The 23,471-nt window shown below is 51.4% G+C and overlaps 1 protein-coding gene across 2 annotated transcripts in view; it reads right to left on the bottom strand.

Moving 5' to 3' along the window:
- Positions 1-2,513: 2,513 nt before the first annotated feature.
- LOC141734014 (keratin, type II cytoskeletal cochleal) overlaps positions 2,514-23,471 on the bottom strand; it is a 39,471-nt gene continuing 18,513 nt past the window's right edge. Inside the window, exons 2-10 of one of the 2 annotated variants that reach the window (XM_074565154.1) lie at positions 13,245-13,701; positions 12,294-12,502; positions 9,714-9,774; positions 9,121-9,216; positions 8,218-8,382; positions 7,959-8,084; positions 6,489-6,709; positions 5,932-5,966; positions 2,514-3,794 (exon numbers count right to left, since the gene is read on the bottom strand). In XM_074565154.1, coding sequence (XP_074421255.1) covers positions 3,607-3,794; positions 5,932-5,966; positions 6,489-6,709; positions 7,959-8,084; positions 8,218-8,382; positions 9,121-9,216; positions 9,714-9,774; positions 12,294-12,502; positions 13,245-13,643 — 1,500 coding nt within the window. In that variant the 5' untranslated portion in view covers positions 13,644-13,701 and the 3' untranslated portion in view covers positions 2,514-3,606. Of the gene's footprint in view, positions 3,795-5,931; positions 5,967-6,488; positions 6,710-7,958; positions 8,085-8,217; positions 8,383-9,120; positions 9,217-9,713; positions 9,775-12,293; positions 12,503-13,244; positions 13,895-23,471 lie in introns of those variants that run through there. The other variant, XM_074565155.1, reaches the window with a different exon arrangement.

Genomic DNA, 23,471 nt, shown 5'->3' with positions numbered 1-23,471 from the left:
TGGAAACAAAGCAACGCGCGTACCTTTCTGCCGACACACAGCAAAAGCCAAGGCAGAGCCGTCGCACACCCAGCTCCCCCAGGCTGCCCCCCCGTTTTCCATGCGTGGGGATACAAAAGGCAAAGAGATCTTTCCTATGCTCGAGAGTTTTGCTATTTCTGCTAAGGAATCCAGGAGCAAGAAGGGCTAAAATGCCCCTCATCACTCCCATTATGCCGTTAAAACGAGATACCTTTGGTGTAGTTCCCTCGTCCTTCCACTGCTACAGATTCAAGCACCAAAAAGAAGTGTGAGGGAGAGCACCTTCTACCTAAGAGCGTTTTCATTAGAGTTTTATCCAGCCCAGTTGTCTTAGCACCCACCCTGCATCAAGCTAATTTTAGCAGACAGCCTTTTAGATTACACGTACACCCCGGCATGAGCAGAACTCACCCAAAATTGCCCAGCTTGCAGTTCCCCTACACATTTCATCAATTTCCTTGATCATTTGCCCCAAAGGATAGATTTCAAGGGCTGTTGCTGTTTGAAGACAGTTAGCTTATGTACCTGCACTACCTGTTTTGAAACTGACCCTCGGCTTTCCTTTTCCTCCTGGATTTTTCATGGTCTGACTCATCCGTTGCCACAAATACCATGATAACTGAAGAGTCTGGGGGCCAGAGTCCGCTGTCAGGCACGAAAGGGACTGATCCGCCAACGCATCCAGCCCTAGGACACAAAGCTCCTCTGTGATCTTATTCAAGGGATCCAAACCCAACCATAATGGCATGGGACCAGCACCAATTACATTCCCAGTTGTCCAGTACCTAGCGCACTGAACATTAAGTTCAGTAAGTACATTAAGTAAGTACATTAACTCTATTTGGGAAGAAAAAGAGAAAGTAGGGATTTATTTCTAATGACCTTATATTTTGTCAGCAGCTTTCATCCTAGTTTTAGTCTCGCATCTCCAATAAATCGGCATAGCAACTCTGTTATCTTCATTCGACACCTTCATTTGGGGAAAGGAGGGTTAAATTCTCGTCTCTGCTCTGGGATCTCAACGCCAAAGCTCACAGGGGTCTAAACCAGAGACCAGGCCCTCCATCTGCTGGGAGCTCTTCCTCCCTAACCCAGACTCCACACCTCGATGGTCCCCCATAACCCCCAACGTGTCTCTTCTCCTTGCACACGAGCAGCTATGCAGGGAGACGATATATAAGCTCTCTCCAGAGCACCGCTGAGCTGGAAGTACAGCTCTCCTCTTCCTCACCCCTGCACACACGGAGCAGGACCCATTCTGCCCGATGCTGAGCGTCCATGACACAGCTGGCTGCCAGCAAGGCAGGAGAAAAGAGGTGCTGCCCAGGTTAGATGTCTTCATTAGGACGGGGTGGAGCGCAAAACAATTATTCCCCCAGGAAAAACACACACAAACATTTAGAGGGCACTGACTAAGCAAAGATGCTCTAGCAATTTGCATAAAGCTAACTGAAACTTTGTATTACTCTCAGTGATTGGTAAATCCCCTCAAAACCATCATGAATTGCCTCCAGTTGCCCGGGAACCCCTCAGAGCCATGTACCAGAGGTGCTGGATGGTTTTACAACCCCTGCCCTTCCTCTCAGGCCGGCAGTAGAGCAGGTCCCGCACAGCTCTCCAACAGGGGCAGGTCTGTTGCAGCCACCGACCCCGCTCGCAGACACGCTCCCAGTACCTCTTCCCTGCCTGGAGCTGCTCCAGCGCAGGACCACAACGTGCCCCCATCTCCAGCAGAGGCTGGAGGACCTCTTTTCATCTCCACTCTGTGGGGTGCCCATTAGGCTTCCCATCCAGGCAATTAGGCTTCCCAGGTGGAAGCCCTCTCAGGACAGGAGTTGTCTCCCCGCCCCTTGCTCCTCCCTGCCCAGTGGGAGCTGGGGACTCAGCCCAGCCCATACTGGTTTCATGACATTTAATTCCTTCTGAACACAAGATGAAAATCTCCATCAAGCCCAGAGCAGGGTTTTGGCCTCAGTAGTTACCATGGCCCTACGAGAGGGGTGTGAGCAAGCAGAAATCATCTGGGTGAGCCCTTCTCACCCCACGCTGCCCCAAAAGGAGCAGGAATGAGTTGTCCTTGTGCAGCAAGGCCCAGATTCACCTCCCCAAGCTCTGGCCACCTGCGAGAGAGGTGGCTCCTCCAGTGCTTAGCTGCTCTCAGCTCAGTGGAGGAAGACGGTGCTGGGAGCGGGATTGGTCTCAGCCAGTTTCAGTCCTGACCAGGGGCTGGGCTGGGCTGAAGCCAAGTGCTCGAACAAAACCGGTCCCGTCATCCCACTGCCCACACGGGGTGGAATTCACCCAGGAATGACAGACTGTGCAGGCAGCAAACCCTAAATCCTGGCCCTGAGCGCAGTGTGGACCTGCTCCAGGGGACACAGCCGGGGACAGGCTCTGGAGACCGCAGGAAGGCAATGACACTGGATGTCTCCCAGAGCTCCTGAGCGTCCCGGGCAGCACAGAAGAGGAACTCAGCTGGGACAGAAGCAGCACCCGATAGGGAAACTTTATTAATGGCCTTATGACAAGGTCTCAGACCACAAGGGCATAAAACATCAACCAAAGATACACGTCTAGGACACGGCTGAGCATGCAGTACAACAATTCTGTGCAGTTTCTTTGAGTTATTTATCTAACAATTCTTCCTACTGCAGTAACGACCTAACTATTTTCCCTGGCATGTTTAAGTTGAAGACACATTTTGGCAGGAAGAAGTAGTTATTGTAATGATGCATCAACAAAACACGCTTTTTCCCTAGCTGTAGTAAAGACATCAGATATCACAAGATACACTTTGAAATACAGGGCGGCAAACAGGCACCCAAAGCTGGGGAATGTTATCTCCCATTTTAGTGTGCTACTTATAATTTTAAGCAACTTCATATCCCTTAACCTTTGGGCTTCTTTTAAGGAGAAGGAATGCGTAGGGGAGCTTGTTTACAAGTTACTTCGCTTTAAAGAACCTGAAAGCAAATCTCTCTGCATTGTCTTCGGTAAGAAATCAGCTTCATTCAGAGCAGAATCGTTGAATTCCATTTCTGAGCCCATTTCCAAAGAAAATAAGGAGAAACCCAAAACAGTGTCCCCGTTTTCTTCATGGTGTACTTCAAGAAAACAAACCCAGGCTGAAATCTAAACAAGGGTTGCCATTTTCTGAGGAGCCTAAGGGAACAAAGTCTTCCAAATCATATTAAAAGGGAGATAATCGTCGGGTCTGTTTTGCAAAGCCACAGCAGAAATGCTGAATAGCTTGCCGCGCAAATGATTGCTTTGCCCTTCAAAGGGTGAAATCCAGCCCTGAGCAGGGGGTACCAAGCACACAAGTAACAAAAGCATTACACCGCCTGCTTCACTGGACAAATTTCACCCTACAGGCTTGACCCTGCTCTCAGTGGAATGGTTCCCACCAAGTTCAACAGTGCAGGATCAAGCCTGAGGTGCGATGTGGCAGGGTCAGGTACTTTGGTATGTCTTATTCCAATTCATTCATCACTGCAGAAATTTCCTATAAAAGGCAACAAAACTTTTCTTTCTATGGTTTCCCTCCTCCCACGGAATGGGTACCGCTGATCTCCGTTCCTGTTGTTACTTCCTGAAGCTTCTCCTGCTGGACGACGTTGTGGTGACGGTGTAGGATTTGGAGCCACCCCCAGTGGAGAAGCCGAGCCCGCCACTGCCCATGCCGGCTCCTAGGCTGAGGCCTCCTCCGATTCCTCCTCCCAGAAATCCACTGGAACTGGCATAGCCACCTCCACCGCTGGAGCTGACCACGGCTGTGGCACAGAGGGAAGCAAACCAAACGTGAGCGTCAGGGAACCTCAAATCCAACCTGGCACCCTCACAAAACGGGCATTTCTAAATTGTAGCAACCAGATGAAAACTCTCTACGATCTCCTGCAGAACACAGGGCCCAGGATACTAATCTCTTGCTACATTTTGGCTCAGAGCATTTATTCTCTGTGCTAAGCCAGATGCATGTGAGGGTGGAGCAGCCCACCTCCTTCTCCATCACTCAGTCTGGCTCAGGACCCCCTGTGGCATGGAGAACCCCATTACCATAACCATTCAGCTCATCTCTTGGTGCACCAAAGAGGCTGAGGGCATGTGGTTCACCACATCAGCGGCAATTAAGTGGATGAAAAGTAGAGCCACTGGTTTGGAGCTGTAGACTGTGTCTCCAAGACACCAGCACCTCTGTGCCTGGAAATATCACGGAACAGATCCTCCTAGAAGCTATGCTAAGGCCCACGGAGGACAGGGAGGTGATTCAAGACAGCCAGCATGGCTTCACCAGGGGCAAGTCCTGCCTGACCAACCTAGTGGCTTTCTACAGTGGCGTGACTGCATCAGTGGACAAGGGAAGAGCAACTTTTGTCATCTATCTGGACTTCTGCAAGGCCTTTGACACGGTCCCCCACAACATCCTTCTAAGTTGGAGAGATACAGATTTGATGGATGGACTGTTTGGTGGATAAGGAACTGGCTGGATGGTTGCATCCAGAGGGTAGCGGTCAATGGCTCGATGTCCAGATGGAGAGGGGTGACAAGTGGTGTCCATCAGGGATCCATACTGGGACCAGTGCTGTTCAATGTCTTCATCAATGATTTAGACAGTGGGATCAAGTGCACCCTCAGCAAGTTTGCCGATGACACTAAGCTGAGTGGTGCGGTCAACAGGCCAGTGGGATGGGACATCATCCAGAGGGACCCGGACGAGCTAGAGAGGTGGGCCTGAGCAAACCGTATGAAGTTCAACAAGGCCAAGCGCAAGGTCCTGCACTTGGGTTGGGACAATCCTCGTTATCAATACAGGCTGGGGGATGGCGTGACAGAGAGCAGCCCTGCGGAAAAGGACTTGGGGGTGCTGGTGGATGAAAAGCTGCACATGAGCCAACAATGTGCGCTGCAGCCCAGACCAATCGCATCCTGGGCTGCATCAAAAGAACCGTGGCCAGCAGATCCAGAGAGGGGATTCTCCCCCTCTACTCTGCTCTCATGAGACTCCACCTGGAGTACTGTGTCCAGCTCTGGAGCCCTCAGCACAAGAAGGACATGGACCTGCTGGAGCGGGTCCAGAGGAGGGCCACGAAAATGATCAAAGGGCTGGAGCCCCTCTGCTGTGAGGACAGGCTGAGAGAGTTGGGGTGGTTCAGCCTGGAGAAGAGAAGGCTCCGGGGACACCTTATAGCGGCCTTCCAGTACCTGAAGGGGGCTCCAGGAAAGCTGGGGAGGGGCTGTTTGCAAGGGCATGGAGCGACAGGAGAAGGGGCAATGGTTTAAACTAGAGCAGGGCTGATTTAGATTAGACATTAGGAAGAAGTTCTGTACACTGAGGGTGGTGAGACACTGGTCCAGGTTGCCCAGAGAGGGGGTGGAGGCCCCATCCCTGGAGACATTCAAGGCCAGGCTGGATGAGGCTCTGAGCAACCTGATCTAGTTGAAGATGCCCCTGCTGACTGCAGGGGGGCTGGACTAGATGGCCTTTAAAGGTCCCTTCCAACCCAACACATTCCATGATTCATCTGTCCAGTGTCCAGGCAAGGTGAGTATGCAACGCTTCCCAAGCTGGAAAGACACCTTCTAACATCACCTCTGCACCAATTTCCAATCCAGGCAATGGATTTCTCATTAGTATGTTTTTCTCCATACAAAAATGGCAGCAAAGAAAAATCAATATTCCCCCAAGTTAAATTTCACACAGATGAGCCAGAGCTGAGGTCTGCCATGGAGCCAACAGCACTACCAACTTCTGTCTCAGGGGGCTCCCATTTAAGAAGGGGGGTAACTGGGTTGCAGAAGCTCAGGCAGGGCACTGTGAGGCTCCTGCACGCAGACCCAGCTGGTCCCCACCTGCATTTTCTATAGGCACATGGCTGTGTGTAACGATTATGAATTATAAAATCAACTCACAGATGTTGACGTTGCCAACTCCATCACCAGCCAACCTGTTGGAGAAGAAAAACACCAAGGAAGAGGACGGGTTAGACTCGGCATTACTCAGTGTTCCCCCAGGGCCTCCGCGCTGAGGATGCAGACAATGGCAGTGAGTTATTGCTGCTGTTGTAAATAATTCAGACAAGATAAGTGTGCCATCCAGCGCTTTGTTCTGGCCCTACATTTACAAGCTCTGTTATCACCTGGGGGGGCTGAAAGAGCACAGCAGCTCTGTCCTAATTCCACGGGGATTTGAGCCACTTGAAAATTTTCTGACGCAGTATCGAACACATGATGGAAAACAACTTTTCTCCTCTTTGCATATTTTCACCAAAAGTATCAACTTTTCCCCAGAACTTGCCAGTTTTGCTCTTCAGCCAAAGCATTTTCAGGATCAAAACTCAGTTTAAAATGCAAGGTTTTCTCTTCTGTATTTCCCTACTAAAATTGGAATTGGGCCCTCACAATGTCCCCAAGCAAAGGGAACAAAGGGCTGGATGCTTCCTCACATAAAACCCGCAGGTTGCCCCCACCTGCTCTCCTCGCCCTCCAGCAGCTTCCTGTAGGTCGCGATCTCGATGTCCAGGGCCAGCTTGACGTTCATCAGCTCCTGGTACTCGCGCAGCTGCCGGGCCATGTCCTGCTTCGCCTTCTGCAGGGCGGCCTCCAGCTCCTCCAGCTTTGCCTTGGCATCTTTGATGGCCAACTCACCACGTTCCTCGGCTTCGGTGATGGCTGCCTCCATCTTGGCACGCTGCAGGGACGGAGCAGGGTACGTCAGTGGGCTTCTCACCTCCTTGGTGGAGGACGCTACCGCCCATGGACTACTGTCATCTACTGGCCAGACCAGCTCTGTGTATCTGCAGAGCCCCAGAGCCGCCTCCTAACTTAGACCCCTAGAATTTTGTGCCTACAAACTTTTTTTGGCCCTGGATGGAGATCAGCCTGCAAAGGAAGCTCATCTCATCCCAAGATACGTTCATCCAAAGGGCAGACCCTACTTCTCTCCACTGGCTACATTTTTGGAAGACTTTCTTCAGGCGATCCTCAGCTTCTCAGCCCACCCACACTGCACACAACAGCACAACACTTAAGGTTAATGCAAGCTCAGGTTTTCTCTCCTATTATGCCCCAGAGCTTGTTCACAGCCAGCTGGTCTCCAGCAAGCTTTGATGTGAGGCAAGCATGGACTCGAGCAGACCTGCAGTTAACAAACAACGAAGACCTACCCCAAAAGCATCCCTGTGGGGCCACACCATGCTGGCAGTCTAACGCACCCTCAACTGTGCCCCCAGTTGTGCACCTCCAAAACCAGCCCCACGTTTGGCAGGAAGGGCACACACTGAACACACGTGCTTTATACTCTCATTCATTATTCAAGGGAACTGCACTGGGTCAGCTCTTTGCTTGTAAGTGTGTGTTGAAGCCTCCCTGCCCTGAAACCAAATAAACACAAATGGATGAATCACAATGGCTTATCTCCAGCTTTGTGCACCCCGGCTATTCACAGCCAGGTTTCTGCCCCTCCGAACCACTCACTGGTCTGGATTTCACCGGCTGTTTGATAAAGCGATAACAGCCCCTGCAGAAAGCAAACAGAACTCCCATGCAGCTGAAAAATTCTTTTATGTGCCCAAACATGGTGTTCCCTTCTGCAAAAAGGGAGTGGACAAAGATCCCAGAAGCAAGAGGGTACAAGGAATGTGTGTGGCTGGGAGGGAGGCCACGCGCAGCCTTGCCCTTTGGAAATGGCTCTGCATCCCTCCCCATCTGCGCTCCCAGGTCGCTGCAGGACTCGTCCTCACCTACAGTCCGGCTGCCTCTCAGCGTTACATCGCTCCCAACACAGTTCCTCCCTCCAGCAGAACCGGCATCTTTTGAGGTGAGCGTTGCAGCCACCCCCAAACTGCTTCTACAGATGTCGTGCTACACCCAGATCCCTGGCCTGCTTCTTGCTGCTAAATCCACTGCTCTGCAGCAGGAGAACAAGGGCAGCTGCTCACCTGAGCCTTTGCGTTTTCGATTTCGCCCTGCAGCCTCTGGATCATGCGGTTTATCTCCGAGATCTCGTTCTTCGTGTTGCGCAGGTCATCTCCATGTTTCCCAGCAGTGACCTGCAGCGCCTCGTACTGTGACATAAAACAGTGTAAGAGAAAAGGACAGAGTCAGGCTGGCAATCCATCAGCTGGCTAAAATCTCTCCCACTCACGACACATGCACTGACAGAAGCTGTAACTGCCTTTTATCTCTCCCGTAACTCACCTTGCTCTGGTACCAGGACTCAGCCTCTGCCCGGCTCCTGTTGGCAATCTCCTCGTACTGTGCTTTGACCTCCGCGATGATGCTGTCCAGGTCCAGGTTTCGATTGTTATCCATAGACAGCACCACCGAGGTGTCCGAGATCTGGGCCTGCAGCTCATTAAGTTCCTGCCAGTCGCATTAAAAACAATACCATTAATTACTGACTTTTAAGGGCCTCTCTTTTGGAAGCCAATTAAAGAGAGAATCTGAGAAGAAAAGGGAAAGGAGGCAGATAGGAAGAATTCAATCAAAACATCCATTAATTACAAGGAAACCAACTGAATCGCGTTAACCTTGGAAACACAAAGTAACAAACAACGGCAGAAATGGAGCTACTTCTTATCACCCGCATTTTGACAGCAAGGTTAGTGTACACCACTCCCGAAATAAAACCCAGCATGAAATGCTATTCCAAGAAGCTTGAGCATCAGCTTCGCAACAAAGCAAGGGCCAAATTCCACCGCCACACCCAAGGATGCGACCAGTTCAACCAAGCTCTTATCTTGCAAATAACGGCTAAGATAAAGGTGGAATAAGGAGCTTTCCTTTCTCTCTCTCATACAGCACACACCAGCACTACGGCACTGGCTGTAACACGCTGATTTTCCTCATTTTCACATTAACAGCATCAAAAAAAATAATGCACGTCCTGGCTACATTCGCAATAAATTCATTTCACGTCCCAGATGGGGAGAAATCACTGTGACAATACACAGGGCGTGCGCGTTACTCGCAGGCTTATTTCTGCTTGTGCAAGGGAAGACTCCACGTCTCCATCACCTTTCCTGTCCCTGGAAACAGCACATTAATTTTCTCAGCCACCACTCGCTGTTCTTCACCCACAAGAAGCAGAAAGGACCTTACCGCTTCATAGAGAGACCTCAGGAAGTTAATCTCATCTGTCAGCGCATCCACCTTGGCCTCCAGCTCCACTTTGTTCATGTAGGCAGCATCCACATCCTGAAAAAGAGTGATAATCCATTGAGAATGCCGTAGCTTGGATGACTAAGTCCATTCAGCCTTTGATGGCTTCAAAAGCAGCCACAGCCCATCAAGTTCCCCAAGCTATCTGCTCTCCATGTCCACCTGCCCAATGACCCAATGACCCACCATGTCCTAAAAATTATCTACCGGTGTACTAAACATTGCTGGTGTGCAGGAGCCCGTATGTTCCGTAGGGTCGCCTGGACCTGTCTTTCCAAGTCCACCGCCAGTTTGGACAGTCAGGGGAGGTCTTAGGAAATGTCCCAAAGAAAGACAGAGCCATAATCTGTGATACCCATGGCATCTGGCACTCCTTCCCAGCTTCCTACAGTGCCTACACTGAGGCACAAAGGACAGCTGTAATTCTCCGCCTGCGGGTCTCTAGGCCCAGCTGTACGAAGAGTGTAGGGGTAAAAGGGGCAGAAGGGCCGCAAACGTTATCACCAGTCCCAGCTAATCTCCATGGCACGCACCTTCTTGAGCACCACAAACTCGTTCTCTGCCGCCGTGCGCCTGTTGATTTCATCTTCATATCTGCCAGGAAAAAAGGGATTGTTGTGAATTTAGAGCCTGGGTAAAAGGAAAAACCGTCCCAGTGAAGAGTTACCCCGACTCCCTTCTCTCTCCCTCCACTTCTCTCTCTGTGAACCGCCTCGGCCAAGCCCACGACCTCCCCACGCAAGGCAGCCCCCGGCAGAGGTGTGCTGTACCACCGCAGCGTGCGCGCTATTTGCACAAGAGGTGCCAGCTGAACGCTGCAGTTCCAGGGTACCGTTTGGATGGGCTAATGCCTTAAAGCTGTTCTGATCCACACCGCCACGACCACGACCCTGGAAAGCATTTCTCACCCCTGCTTTCCCCCATTCATCAAAATTCACTGCACTTCAGAAGATTTCTGCTCCTTATCCTCAGTCACGGACAGCTGCAGTCTGTGTCCTGAGAACCTCAGCTTTTTCACTTGCCCCTTGGGAGAGCAAACACAAACGCAGAAGAGGTTCAGGCAGATCCAAATTCCTCTATGCTGATCAAAGCGCCTGTTAGCGCTGCTGTCACCGTGCACCTCCTCATTACAGACAGTTGAGAACCTTTTGCAGGTGTCAATCACACGCCACTCTCCTGGTAAGAGCTGAGCGTAAATCTCATTCTGCACAAAGTGGCTACGCTTCAAAGTCACGCAGACTTCTCATGCTGGCTACATCCCTTCCGTAGGTGTTCACCTTTAGCTGTAATGAGCCAGATCCTCAGCAGATAAAAATCATGCTCCGTTGACTTCACACACATTTGTACCATTTGCAAGCCTGGATCTCCGAGCCTGCTTTACACCATTCTACAGAACCAACCCGCTGAAACAAACTGCAAGAACCTGCTGTATGAAACCTGAAAGTCATCCAAGGAACAGAGCAGGAACCGCTTTTTCTGGCTGCTTTAGAATCACTGTTGCCAAAGTTAGAAGACCATTCTGTTTATTTACACGGCCCCTGCATGGCCAGCGCTGTAATTTGCCTTCCGAAGCGTGAGCCACTTCACTTTCGACAGCCTTCCTGCACCTCCCCTTCTGCTCCACACCGGAAACCTGCCCAGCCACACCAGCACAAACGGACGTTGTCCCTTTTGAGGTCAATGAACAGTATCCGTTGCTATTGCAGAGTAATATATGACCTGGAAATTACGCGATCGTGCTGCCTACATGCAGCCTGCAGCGCAGAGTGGATGATCAGAGCTGGGTAAAAACCACCAAATTATTCTAGAACGGTTTGGCAAATTCCTCATGGAAGCTCCACCAAGCTGGTCAAGAAATTGAAAAATCCTTCAATATTCTCCAGCAAGTCCTGAAGTGCCTTGGGAAGCCCAGTGCACTGTCACACCCTGGCATGCCCTGCACCGAGCCACGCAGACAGCACGAGCACAGTCTGCTCCAACCCACGCTGCCTCTGAACCGCACCCTTAGTCAATGGGGTTACGGAATAAGGGACCGATTCTCATCCCCTGGAGCCTCACGCGTAGAAATCTCCTCCCCTACCCTAGATGTAAACTGAGAATTACTGTGGAAATTGGACATAAGAAAAAGAGGCAACAGACACGCTCATGTTTCAAGTATTCTACTTAAAGGATGAGATTTTCTTCATATAAACGTGGAGAAGCAGGTCCTAAACTCCACTTACTACATCCTCACTCCCTCTGCTGCTCTAGTGCCTTTGGCTCCTAATTCCTGCTTCCCTTCTTAGCACGTAGAGGGTTTGGTTTTACACGGACCTCTAGGCTGGAAGAATAAATAAGCACCTGCGCACCTTGCATTCATGGGACGTAGAACCAAAACTAGGGCTGCAGCTCCTCTGGGTGCAAACCAGCTCCTTGCTGCTGCCTTGCAGAGATGCAAAGCACAACCGTGGACGGGCACAGAGTAGAAATAACTGAGCAGGGTTGGGGGACACATCATTCCCATGCACCTCCTTGGGAATCACTGGCTATTGACTTTCCCTAAACACACCCTGGGGATTATCAGATCTGTTTGTTTTCAGTTCCTGCTTGATCCAGTTTGCCAGCTCCTTCTTTCCTTTCTTTTTTTTTTAATTTTTTTTTTTTTTTTTTTATTAAAGGCATTTTCCTGTACAGTTGGGCTGGGCACAGGCTGGGACAAAGGCTACTTTCTTCATGGGACTCCTCCCAGGCGACATGATTTGTACTGAAAGGTCGCTTAAAAATTGCAGGTCTCCTGCTGCATTACCTACCCACAGAACAAGCAGCAGCTCAGCCACTGCCTGCCTCCCATGGGGGTCCTACAGACCCCAACGGCCACCTCCAACCCATCCCTGAGGAGGCCCCAAAGCAAAGCCAGGAGGACAGAGCCATGGAAGGCCACATGGAAACAAGGTGCCAGGAGCAACGAGCAATCGAGGCAAGAAGAATCCAGGCACCTTCCCTGGACTAGACACCTAACTCCCATCTGGAAAAAACATCTCCTTCCCTAGCAGAAAAGCTGGGGACATCTCTGCCAAGCTACTGACCAACCTGCCAGCTCAACTACACCGTTAGATGGGAAGATTATACGTTACTTGGTCTTGAAATCCTCAACAAGATCCTGCATGTTCTTCAGTTCACCCTCCAGACGCCCTTTGTCATTCAACAACCCATCCAGCTGCCGTCGCAGGTTGCTGATGTATGTCTCAAACATGGGAGCAATGTTACTCCGGGCGGTCTTCTGGTCCTGGAGGAGGCTCCATTTGGTTTCCAGCATTTTGTTTTGCTGCTCCAGGAACCGGACCTGGAAAGCAACCAAGGGGTCATTTGTGAAAGCGGGAGGAAGGGGGAGCTGACACTACAGAGTTTGGATGCTGGGAGATGGGATCTGAAGAATTTAGATTGCTCATAGGGAGGACCCGAACTCTGGAGGGTGATAAAGGCCATGAGGGAGCACTACCACCCTGGGGCTTGGCTTATGTCTTTAAGGTTCTGTATGAATTAAAGATAAGCAGCTTCTGCTTGCCTGACACTTGACAGAAGCCATCCACAGACCTCAAAGCCAGCCAGTTACGCAAACTCCAGGTCTGGATTCCTTGCATTTTGAGGATGCCAGAGCTGAAGTTTACACAGGACACACGATCAATTAGTGCAAGACAGTAAAGCCACAGAGGTACGGGGCAGCGCAAATAAACAACGGCAAGCTCTGACTTATGTCAAGATCTGGTCTATTGGGGTGACTGCTCTCCAAGAGGCCCCCTCCTCCCTGAATTTGGTGGTGGTGTGCTTGGGTGCAGAATCGATCTTTAAAGCCTACATCCACATCGTGAGCAATACCAGCTAAATAAAGGGGGAACAAAGCTGGCCTAAGCAGGGCAAAACCCTTTACTGACAGCAATGCAAGCAGGGCGTTAATAAGTTATTGGCGACTCACACCATGCTCTCGAGGAGCCCGTTTGTGAATCCCCCACTGGGTTAAGCGAGCTTGGGGTCAGACCTGCTTTTAAGCAGTGTCCACAGAGCTATCAGTCTTTCCAGCACCTCACCTTGTCAATGAAGGAGGCGAATCTGTTGTTGAGCGTCTTGATTTGCTCCTTCTCCTCCTTGCGCACCCGCTGGATGTTGGGGTCAATCTCCAGATTCAGGGGCGTCAGGAGGTTCTGGTTGATGGTGACCTCCTGAATGCCCCCAGGGCTGAGTGCCCCCCCGAATCCCATGCCTCCATAGCCGTATCCAGAGCGAACGCTGTAGGAGCTGCCACCTCCAAGGGAGATCCGCTTGTTGGTGGAGCCGAGGTTGTAGAGGCTGGAGCTGCCAAAGCCACCTGCCCTGCTTAAGCCGGCACCCCCTCCTAGTCCACGGGTCGAGGAGACGGTGCTGACCCGCATTTGGCTGATCCCTGGGACGGCCACAGAGCGAGAGCTGAAACTCACAGACCGGGACATGGCTGCTCCGAGGGTGTCTTCAGTATCCCCCACCCTTCAAAAGCTCAGGGAAGCTGTGCTGGAGAGACCAGGGAAGTGAGCGAGTTCTCCTGACTGCTTCTCCTTTTATCCGTTAGAAAAGCTGGGCTTGGCCCAAGGGCAAAAGAGGGATCATTTTACTGCCTCGGAGAGCTGGGAGTGCCTGGCTGCCTTCCCACCCTCCCTCAACCTGCTGAATTCGAGCAGGCGGGAAGGGAAGGGCCAGGACACACCTGGCGCCGTGTCCCCGCACTCAGACCCGGCTTTGTTCTGCACCTCCCTTTGCCTCTGCCACATGTGCAGCCCCGGGACGTGAAGCACGGGCTCTTCTGGGCACCTTTGGCAGACGGTTACAACGGGACAGGTCTGATCCCCATTTCCTCAAGGCTTCTCCATTCCTCCCCGCCTGCCTAAATGGATGCTGAAATGAGAAGAGGGGGGAACACCCATTGATTTTTAACTCTACTCAGGTAGCTCCCCCGTGCAACAGCAGAAAGGAGGTAAGGGGCTTAGCTGGGCACCAGGTCCAGCCCAGTTTAATGCCACCCAAAGCCAGCTGCAGCCTTGGACACACACGCTGCACTCTGCCAGCAGCGCCCAGCGGGTCTGCGCCACGCAGGGCAATGAGGGCGGCAGATGAGAGATGCCGCAGGTAACCCCGGACACTGCGGTTCTGCCTTCTCTCTCCTGTTAGTGTTAAAATAAAGGTGGTTTAGGTGGGTCGCACCCTGTGCATGGGAATACCCCACGTGCGAGTCCATGCTCAAAAGGAGACTGGAAAAGTTTCTTCTTAAATTTCTAGGTTCCTATGCAGAAGAGGCAGAGACAAAAAATTTACGGGCTTTCTGTGTTTTAAAACAGCCTTGAAGGGACAAATGGTTTTATTACAAGGTTGTAAATTCTCCATGAGATTTCAGTGTCTGGCCTGAATGTGTCACCCTTCAGCTCTTCCCCTCACCAGGACAGCAAGATAGCGCTGGCTACATTTTCTGGCCACAGCCTATTCAAAATATGTACTTCCTTCTTTGCGGGAAGAATACAAGTTGGCTGGAGATCCCAGCTACTAAAAGGAAATTCTCTTTTTGACGGAGGGAAAGGGGGAGGATTGAGACAGAGACACATGAGGCAAGATTCCTTCCTGCCCAGCAAGCTGGCTCGGCTTTCACCAGCAAAAAGAAAAATAACGTATTGAGTGTAAAGCAAATTTGCGTGTTGTGCACACCCAGCTCTACTTGACCCGACGGCTGATGTAGACAGGCCAGGGTTCATTTCATCCACACACAGCTCGCAACAAGGCAGAAGCCCCCAGCTGCTTTACACAGCTCCAGGTAGCTCAGAGGGAGAGACAGGCTGCTCCCGCAGCAGCTCTGGCTTGTCTTGAGAGGACAAGGACTGAATCCGAACGTGTGATTTAGTGCTACAGTCAGGCAAGAGCAGCTCCCACCAAAGCAAGCCCCGGCTGCTGGACGTTCTCAGGTCGCGTTCCAGCCTCAACTCCTTTCTATCAGCAGACAGGATTTTTTTTTTTGCACAACACAACATGCCAAGCAGAAAGCAATCCAGGCAGGTAAAATACAGGCCTGCTGTCAGATAAACTATCATAAAGGCAAAGCTGTTCTCAGCAGCCTCCGCAGAAACAGCATTTCAGCAGTAAGAGAACTGAACTTCACCCTGGTTTGCACCATCAGGGACCAGATCAATGAAAAGCCATTTTCTAATCTTAACGACAGCCATGCAGCACCACTGATTTTAGGTAAGGATGAGTCTGTCTTCCATTCAAGGTTCAAGCTCTCTTTTCTGTGCCATGAGCAGCCCAGCCAGCACAGGAGAGACTCGGCAACGCCTCATTCACCTTGCTGCTACCTGCTCCCCAGCTCCCCGTCTCGCAGCTCCCCAGTTTAGACCCCTTCCACTTTTGACAACCCGTCCTGCAGAGAGAACGTTCCCCTTTTAAATCCAGTTTCAAGTCAGGGTAAGTCAGAGCAGGATCCAGCGACCCAGAGGTGTCACCAGCAGAGTTTGCTTGTGTTGTTGGGATGCCATGGTAACCCTGCAGAGTTGCACAACCGCAGGGACTGGTAAATACTTCCAAGCCCACGTGAGCGACCCGCAGGGACTGGGGTTCAGTCACAAAGACACTGTATTGCCAGGATAAACGCCCTCTCGGGGAAGCAAACGCTGTGACATCACGACTGCTGTGCTTGGTGTCACAAGCAGCCAGCCCAGGCCCTGCACGCCCAGGAGCAGCCCATCGCTGTGCACCGACGCTCACAAAGCTGACAGTCACAAATGATAAACCCCTCCATAAACCCTTGGGAAAAGGAACCAAGCTCTCAATTCCAGCCCAGAAAGTGGGGAAAAAAATTAAAAAAAATAATGGTCATGACGTAGTGGAAGAGGAAGAAATTTTTGCAGGCGAGCAAAATTGTGTGTTAAGAACATGTTCTTATGCGGATCAGTGTCGGCCTGTTGTTTCCACGTCTTCTATCGCTATCGCATGGGCTATCTCTCGCCGTGTGTTTAGAACGCGATGTTTGGACAGAAAGCTTTCTGGAGCAGGGAGTGCCCTCAGGGTTTGTGTTTGCACAGTGCAGTCCTAGTTTGTGAGTACTGCTCCAAAGTGCTTTGGCAGCGAGTCATAAATCAATTAGTGTCCTAACGACAAGCAGTGTTTTGGTGGTCTCAGGACTGGGGTATTGCAAGAGCACGATGGGGCACTCACGGGGCTGTCAGAATGACACTGTCAAGCTGTTAACAACACCCAAAAGCAATGCCAACACAGCGGCACTTCCACCTACACCTGCAGCTGTAAAACCCCATGAAGACTGCCCCCATGCTGTGACCACAGCTCCCCCTTTAAGGATCTAAGTAGTCTCATTAATAAAAATTTCCAGCCCATCAATAATTCCTGGGAATATAGAGACACGTCCAGAGGGAACCTGTTCTCTTACTGCCCCAAACGCAGGCACCGTACGCCAACAGTCTGATGCACAAATGAGCCATGTTAGCATGAGGTGGCTCTCTATCAATAAGTTCTATTGATTTGTTTAGTTCTACTTTCTGTGTCACTCGGGCTATAAAGCTCAATATCATGACGCAGTTCTTCAGCTTAGTATCTCAACGACAGGGAAGCGGCTTTTTCAGAGAGGCGACGGCTGGCTGATTTGAAGGATTCATTTGTTCCAAAGGTTGGTGCCTCGGTACAGTTCATTGCCTTGCAACAGGAACCCTCCTGCTATAACTCGGGGCCTTACCACTCATTTGAAGCTGTTTAGTTGGCGTCTTTAGTCTCCTGCCACTGCCCATTCCGAAGCACTTAAATGGCTCTCCTGAACCTGGTATCATTCCCTGGTTAATGTTAAGTCACCACCCTCTTAGTCTTACCATTGGATAAACTGAATAGGCTGAAATCCTCACTTCTTTCGTAAACAAACGGCTTTTCTGAGGACTTAACATCACTTCTGCGGCCCCTCTCTGCCCCAGCGCCCTTGGCACACGCCTCGCTATTGTTCACGCTGCAACTCCACGCAGCTTTACACGGGGAAACCGCATTTTGCTCTCCGCTCTCGCAGCCCCGCAGCTTTACAGCCTCAGGTCTCCGTCAGCACTAGAGGCCGGCATGACGGATCCCACCTAAACTACACCGTGTCTTCCAGCTACACTCCTTTTTCCAATGAAAAGCAGCCTTGGCATTAAAGGGGCACCACGGGAGCAGCAGGAATAGCCGGAGGCGGCTCGGGCTGACAGAGCCAGCCGCCCTAGACCAGAGCCAGCTCCGCGTTAACGACGAGGCTTCCAGCAAGCTCCTGGCCCTCACGGAGCTGCATCTCACCTTTCCTCCTCCCTCTGCCCACTCTGCTGAGGCCGGGAAGCCCTGGTCTCGGCTCCTTGCTGCCTGGTCACTCCTGGGAAGCTGCCTGCTGCTGGCGGCATCACCCACTGCCGTGAGACACCTCCTCAAGCTCCGAATTGGCTGCGCTTGTTCTGTTAGCTGAAACCCAAAAAGAGCACCATCAGTCTAAACCCCAAGGTGTTCAGATAACAGCCCCAAACCACCCACCGGCACCTCCAGTGTGGTGGTGCAAACCCCCTCCTCAGGCCACCCGGTGCTTGGTGTGATTCCCCCAGCCTGGGCCACGTAATAACCCGACGTAAACCAGGAACGAGTGTGAAGGGCAACGGACCAGAACGTTACGGCAACCCCTGAGCACACCTGGTTCCCTCATCCCCTCTCGCTTGGAAATAGTCAATAATCGATCACTACCTGACACTACCTGGATCCTGGCCCAAAGAGGGGGGCTGATACCAGAACTTCAAGATCTGGCAAGTTCTGGGCTTGCACAACTGGTGGAAAGTACCAGAATATCCCATTGTCTGAGTTGGGCCGGACTGGAAAAGCACCTGATGAAAGTCAATTATCTCGGAGCTTACAAACAGCGACTCCAGCGAGACCCTTTGAGGTCTCCAGGATGGCAGCGGGCTGGGACCAGCATCTCCCCCGAGCTGGGACGCTCGGGCTGACACCCCGAGGGTTAAAGGGCCTGGGCGAGTCAGGCCTCTGAGTCTCGCTCATGGCTGCTGAGGAATGCCCTGCTGAGGAATGCCGTGACCGCTCTGAACTCCAGAAGAGGGAAATTTTAACTACAGGCTAGCCGCTCTCACCCACCTCTCCGTCTGCCTGCGTGCTTCTGACATACACGTTAGCTTTTATGAGTGGGGGTGTTCATATATTTTACTGGATCCAAATATTTTCTGTCTCCTTGCCCATGTTTTTATATGTTTTGGTGTTCATACACATACATATTGATTTAGGAAAAGGGGCACCCATCAGCTCACTGGAGCCACCCCTTGCGCAGGGACCTTGATCTGAGCAGTTAAAGACCCGAGTGGTGCGTGGGGCTCCTTGAATGGTGTGAGTTTTGGTGTTTATACCAATATACTGATTTGGATAGTTTAAGTTAGTGTGAATCTTGTCATTTTTAAATCCGTAATTAAGTCACTGTTCAATTATTTTGTTAAACCCAGCCCACGCAGCGGGGATCCTTCCCGGGGACGCAGCGCCCGGCGGGGCACCGGCTCACCAGCGTCCTCTCTGCGCCTGACGCAGGTGGAGACGTTCAAACTACAGACTTTCCCCCTCCTCCAACCTATTTTACATGCACCTAAAGCTGGTCCCCGTCCCGCGCCCCCCACATTATAAGATCTTATGATTACAAGAAATCATGAAGGAATAACTATAAATATAGTTATAATTATGTATAATCATAATTACATGGGTAATTTTTACATGAAAGTTGAGAGTCACTCCCACAGCTAAAGCCTTAAGGAAAAACAAACAAACAAATAAATTAAAACACTACAATTCTCAAAGCCGGGGTGAAACTGCCAGCCCTGGTAACGCCAGGCTCAGTTTTTCTGGAAACGGCACGTCTTGGAGGAGAAGGGAAAAATCCACATTCTGTCCCCACAAAAATAACATGGGATTTTTGAGCCCAGCCTGTTCAATCCGTTGGTCTGTTCGAGTTCCCAACCGCTGATCTGCCGTAACCTCTGTGGATACTCACGCAGCACAGAGCCGGCAAGCCGGGTCCGATCAGAGTCTGTCTGTCTCGAGTTATACACGCCGGCCAGCCCCAAAACACAGGGCAATTATACAGTGATCCTACCGCCGGCCATATTTCTCCAGCCCCCAGCTGTTTAACCCTCCCCAAGTTGGAATTTGCATCCTGACCAGCACGTTTAACCGCTGCTGATGGTCCTCTCCCCCCATTACTCCTTGGTTAAACTCATCCCCGAGTTTAAACTAACAGTAACAATTAAACAATCCCTACAATCTGCGGCAATGAGATTGCATGTGGCGTGAGATCCTCCTATGCTCCTGTTTTAATTAACTCAATTGCAAACTAATGTGCCCCATTCAGAGCAGATGGAAACCGTGAGGACATTTCACTGCAGTCAAGGGAACGCCACCACTTTAGAGGAACTGAAATAAAACCAGCGCCACAGTACGCGGCGTTATCACAGGAGTCCGTGGGCCTGATTCGTGCCCGGGCTGAAGGATAACGCTGCAAAGCGAATGGAGTAAGCAAAGAGAGAAACGACCTCGCACAGTCATCAACAAGAAATGCTCTTATCAAAATTCTGTCTCATCTGACACAGCTTGGGCAGAGTCAATGGCACAATGCCACTTTTCGCCAACCAATCCTTCATCTCCAAGTCCAGGAAGGATTAAGGTCTCACTTCCCCCAAAATACTACGCATCCAACACGGCAGCCATCCTAATTCACCCGCGTTTGTACAGCCCTTGGCACAACGTAATTGTGGACAATGACTGGGTTTCTTAATAGCTACCACAACACAAACAACCGTCTTCACGCCGGTGACTGCACGGGAGCAAAGCTGCTCCGCAAGCTCTGGCCCCAATTATGAATTCCAAGATCTTTTGCAAAATCCAAGCTGTCCAAACAGATCGGTTGCCCAATAAACTCTCCTAAGGAAGAAAAACAACAAAGAAAAACAGAGAACTGTATGGGGTGTTTTAGAGATAAACTGTCCCGCAGGCGGGAAGTGCGTGGGAGAGGTAGGAATAAAACCCGCATCACCTCCCCCCCCCCACACGGGGCGACACGTTACCAAACACGTGGCTGTGAATATTCGTTTGAATCTTCAGGCCACTGGATTGCAAAAACTCCACCAGATTCAGTGTAAATTGTCCTCCTGCTACAGAGGGTGGTCTGTACCCTCCAGGGTTTCCAGAGACAAGGACCGGGGATGTCCAGAGCAGGGATGTTTTCCACATGCAACTGCGGGAATTTAACACATTCAGCTTGTGAAAATGGGAGCTTGCAAGATCTACCCAAACCAGCTCAACCTGCGCACACACAAACCCTTTTGTGAAAGGCAGAGAAGCACGAAAGCAAAGGCAGAGGGACTAAACCAAAGAGGTGCAGGATCTCCTCACGGATGAGTCACAGTCAGAAGAAGAAAAGGGACGAAAAAAATTCAAATGATTAATTTGTTACGAGTATTTTATTACGGCTATAATCACCAGGCTGAGATGGTTATCTCTGCCTACACAGGGGCCAACTCAGCTCTCAGGGAGACAAGGGGGTTTTCCTACAATTGCAAACGCGGGAAACAGAGAAACAAGGAGAATCGCGCTCCCGAGATCTGGACTTTAGGACTTCCCACCCATCTGCTGTCGCACCAGCCAGGTATTTTACCTCAGCATTCATATCTCAGCCTTTTAACCCAAATGTGACCGAGTTGGCAGCTTCCAAATCAAAGCCAAAAGGAAGGCGCCTTTCCTCTGGTCTTCTCCAGGACTTGGTATCAGGTTTTACAGTACGAGCAAAGGGCAGGATTGCAGCCTTGGACCTGATGGGGAGCCCCTCCCTGGGTGCTGATGGCAGCAGAAGGTGTGGTAGGTCTGTGTCAGGCACCATCATAATCAATACACTCAACGATGACAATAATAATAATAATCATAATTATCTTGCACCTGCCCACATTGCCTATGACATAAATGACTCTTTCCAGGTCTGTGGGAGGGGAGGGAAGCTCAGGTCTGGCATTGCGTGGAGCTGGGGCCACCCTCGGCTGTGCCAGCTGCTCAGACGAACCTCCTCCAGCCCCAGCACCCAACCGCCTCCCCCCTGCACCCACCAGCACCCCAAAGCCACCCCCAGCCATCGGCTCCACTAGCAGCAAGTTTCCATGTTACACAAGGATGGCGTGGGAGGGAAGGCTTGGCAGGAAAAGAAGAGGAAAAATAGTGGCAAGAGCGAGAACAGCTCTCCATGATGCTGAGGACGCTTCCTTCCCACGCACCGTGGGCTGCGCAGCCCCTTGGTGCAGGGGAAGAGCTTTACCCGGTACGAAAAAAGGCGTAAGGGCCCTTCAAGGCAGGACTGAGCTTCCAGGGTTACCGCGTTCACCAGGCGTGCACCAGGCATGAATCAGCCTCGCAGAATTTGACCCCAGGAGTTAAAAATCAGGATGAATCAGATCTGGTACCAGATTTAAGAGGGATTACAGACTCCTGGGCTTGGCGCTGGCGTGGCCCTGACACACGCACACACGTGGGGTTGTGAGGGACCGTCGCGCGGGCACACGCAGCCCAGCCATGCCACGTCACAGCTGCCCTCACCAAGCCGAGACGGAGCGAAGCGAGTGAGCGATTCCTCCCTCTGCCTCAAGGTGCTGACTTGGGCCCGTGCCTAAAAGGATCCACGCCACGCACGGGCGACGAACCTGTTGAGCTACGCTACAGGGCACAGGGTTTGGTGCCAGAGCTTCCCTCGCAGACACGTCGGGACGGCAGAGCGGCTCCCGACCGCGCGCTGCACTGCTAAGAGGAGGCTCCAGCAGTTCCCTGGCCCCTGCGGGTAACCCAGCGCCAAACCACGCACCCAGCAACTGCCCCTTCGCAGGCGAGCGCCGGGCAGGAGCAGAGCCAGCTGTGCCCTGCTCCCTCTGCCCGGGCTGCCGAGGGGTTGGGTCGCATCGTTTGGGAAGTACGAAGCACAACAAACTACCCCAGAAAAGCCGTGGCGAGGTACGGCCATGGCCAAACGCCCGCTTTGCATTTATTCCAGTGGCACAAGGCGAAATGTGGGAGACTGAGGTCCAATTCACATAAGTGGACGGGGAAAAGAAATAATAAACTCAGACCTTTTGCCTGACAATTTGGGCATGCGGCCTCTGAAAAGCGCAGGCACAAGGCGAGGGGGCACAGAGGCACTGGTTCTCCAGCACAAGGACCCTGATCTTTGTGGGATCCCACAGCAAACTGCCCCTCGGTCTGTCCTGACACAGCATCAAGCGGTGACACCATCCCCTTCTCCCATTCCCACCCTCACCGTGCCACTGCTCCCAGTTTGTGGCTCTCACCTGATGAGAAACGCAGTGGGAGCCCAAATCCCTGTCCTCACAGAGCAAAAATACACCCAAAGACATCTAACCTCACGTGCCATCCCTTAAATTTCTGGGCTCGCTCCCGCTACACTAATTTTAGGAGAGAAGCCACTGCAGGCTGGGATTCCTGTGATCAGCCGCCAGTCCCCACCTTGGGGCAAAATAATCTGTGTTTCTGCAATTCCCAATGCAAACGTTCACCTTCTAACTAACACTTTGATGTCCTACGTCTTTTTTTCCCCAAAAAAAGATCCCAGTGTATTTTAGACTCAGAACCTGCATGTTGCAAAACAGGTAGATGGCCTCATAAATATCCATGCAGCCTCATTAAGAGCTAAAGGTTCGCAGTACCCACTGAAACACAATACATCGTTATTTATGCTGTAAACCATGTGAGAATGACACACAATGCAGAAACAAAATGCCTAATTAAAAGTGACACAAGAGCACAGAGCCAGATTGTAATCAGAGCGGTGGATACTGGGTGCTGTCTAAAAGGAATGAGGTAATTTGCTCAAGTGCGGATTGAGAAACACTAAGCAGTAAATCCTCACACTGTGCGTCTCGTTTATGCTCTTTTTATAAGCAGGGACACTGAGAAAGGAGAAGCCATTCGCCAAAGTAACAGGACAGGTTATGAAAAAGGGAACCGGCAACCTCCCTGCTCCCCGCACGGCTCAGAAGGGTGGGCTCAAAGAGCGGCTGCCGCAAGGACAAGTGGGGACGATGCACAGCCGAGAGCACACGGAGATTCACAGACTTCGGGGTGGCCTTCAACTGAGAAAATAAAGCAGCGGTTTCTACGATGAAGCCGAGTCCCTTTATTTGGGAGATGATACAACGCGGCTGCCTGGGGCAGATCCAGCATCCAGCAGCTGCTTCCCAGCCCCAGGC

Source organism: Larus michahellis, chromosome 22 (assembly GCF_964199755.1).
Source record: "Larus michahellis chromosome 22, bLarMic1.1, whole genome shotgun sequence".
Classification (NCBI taxonomy): domain Eukaryota; kingdom Metazoa; phylum Chordata; class Aves; order Charadriiformes; family Laridae; genus Larus; species Larus michahellis.
This window is presented reverse-complemented; position numbering and strand designations above follow the sequence as displayed.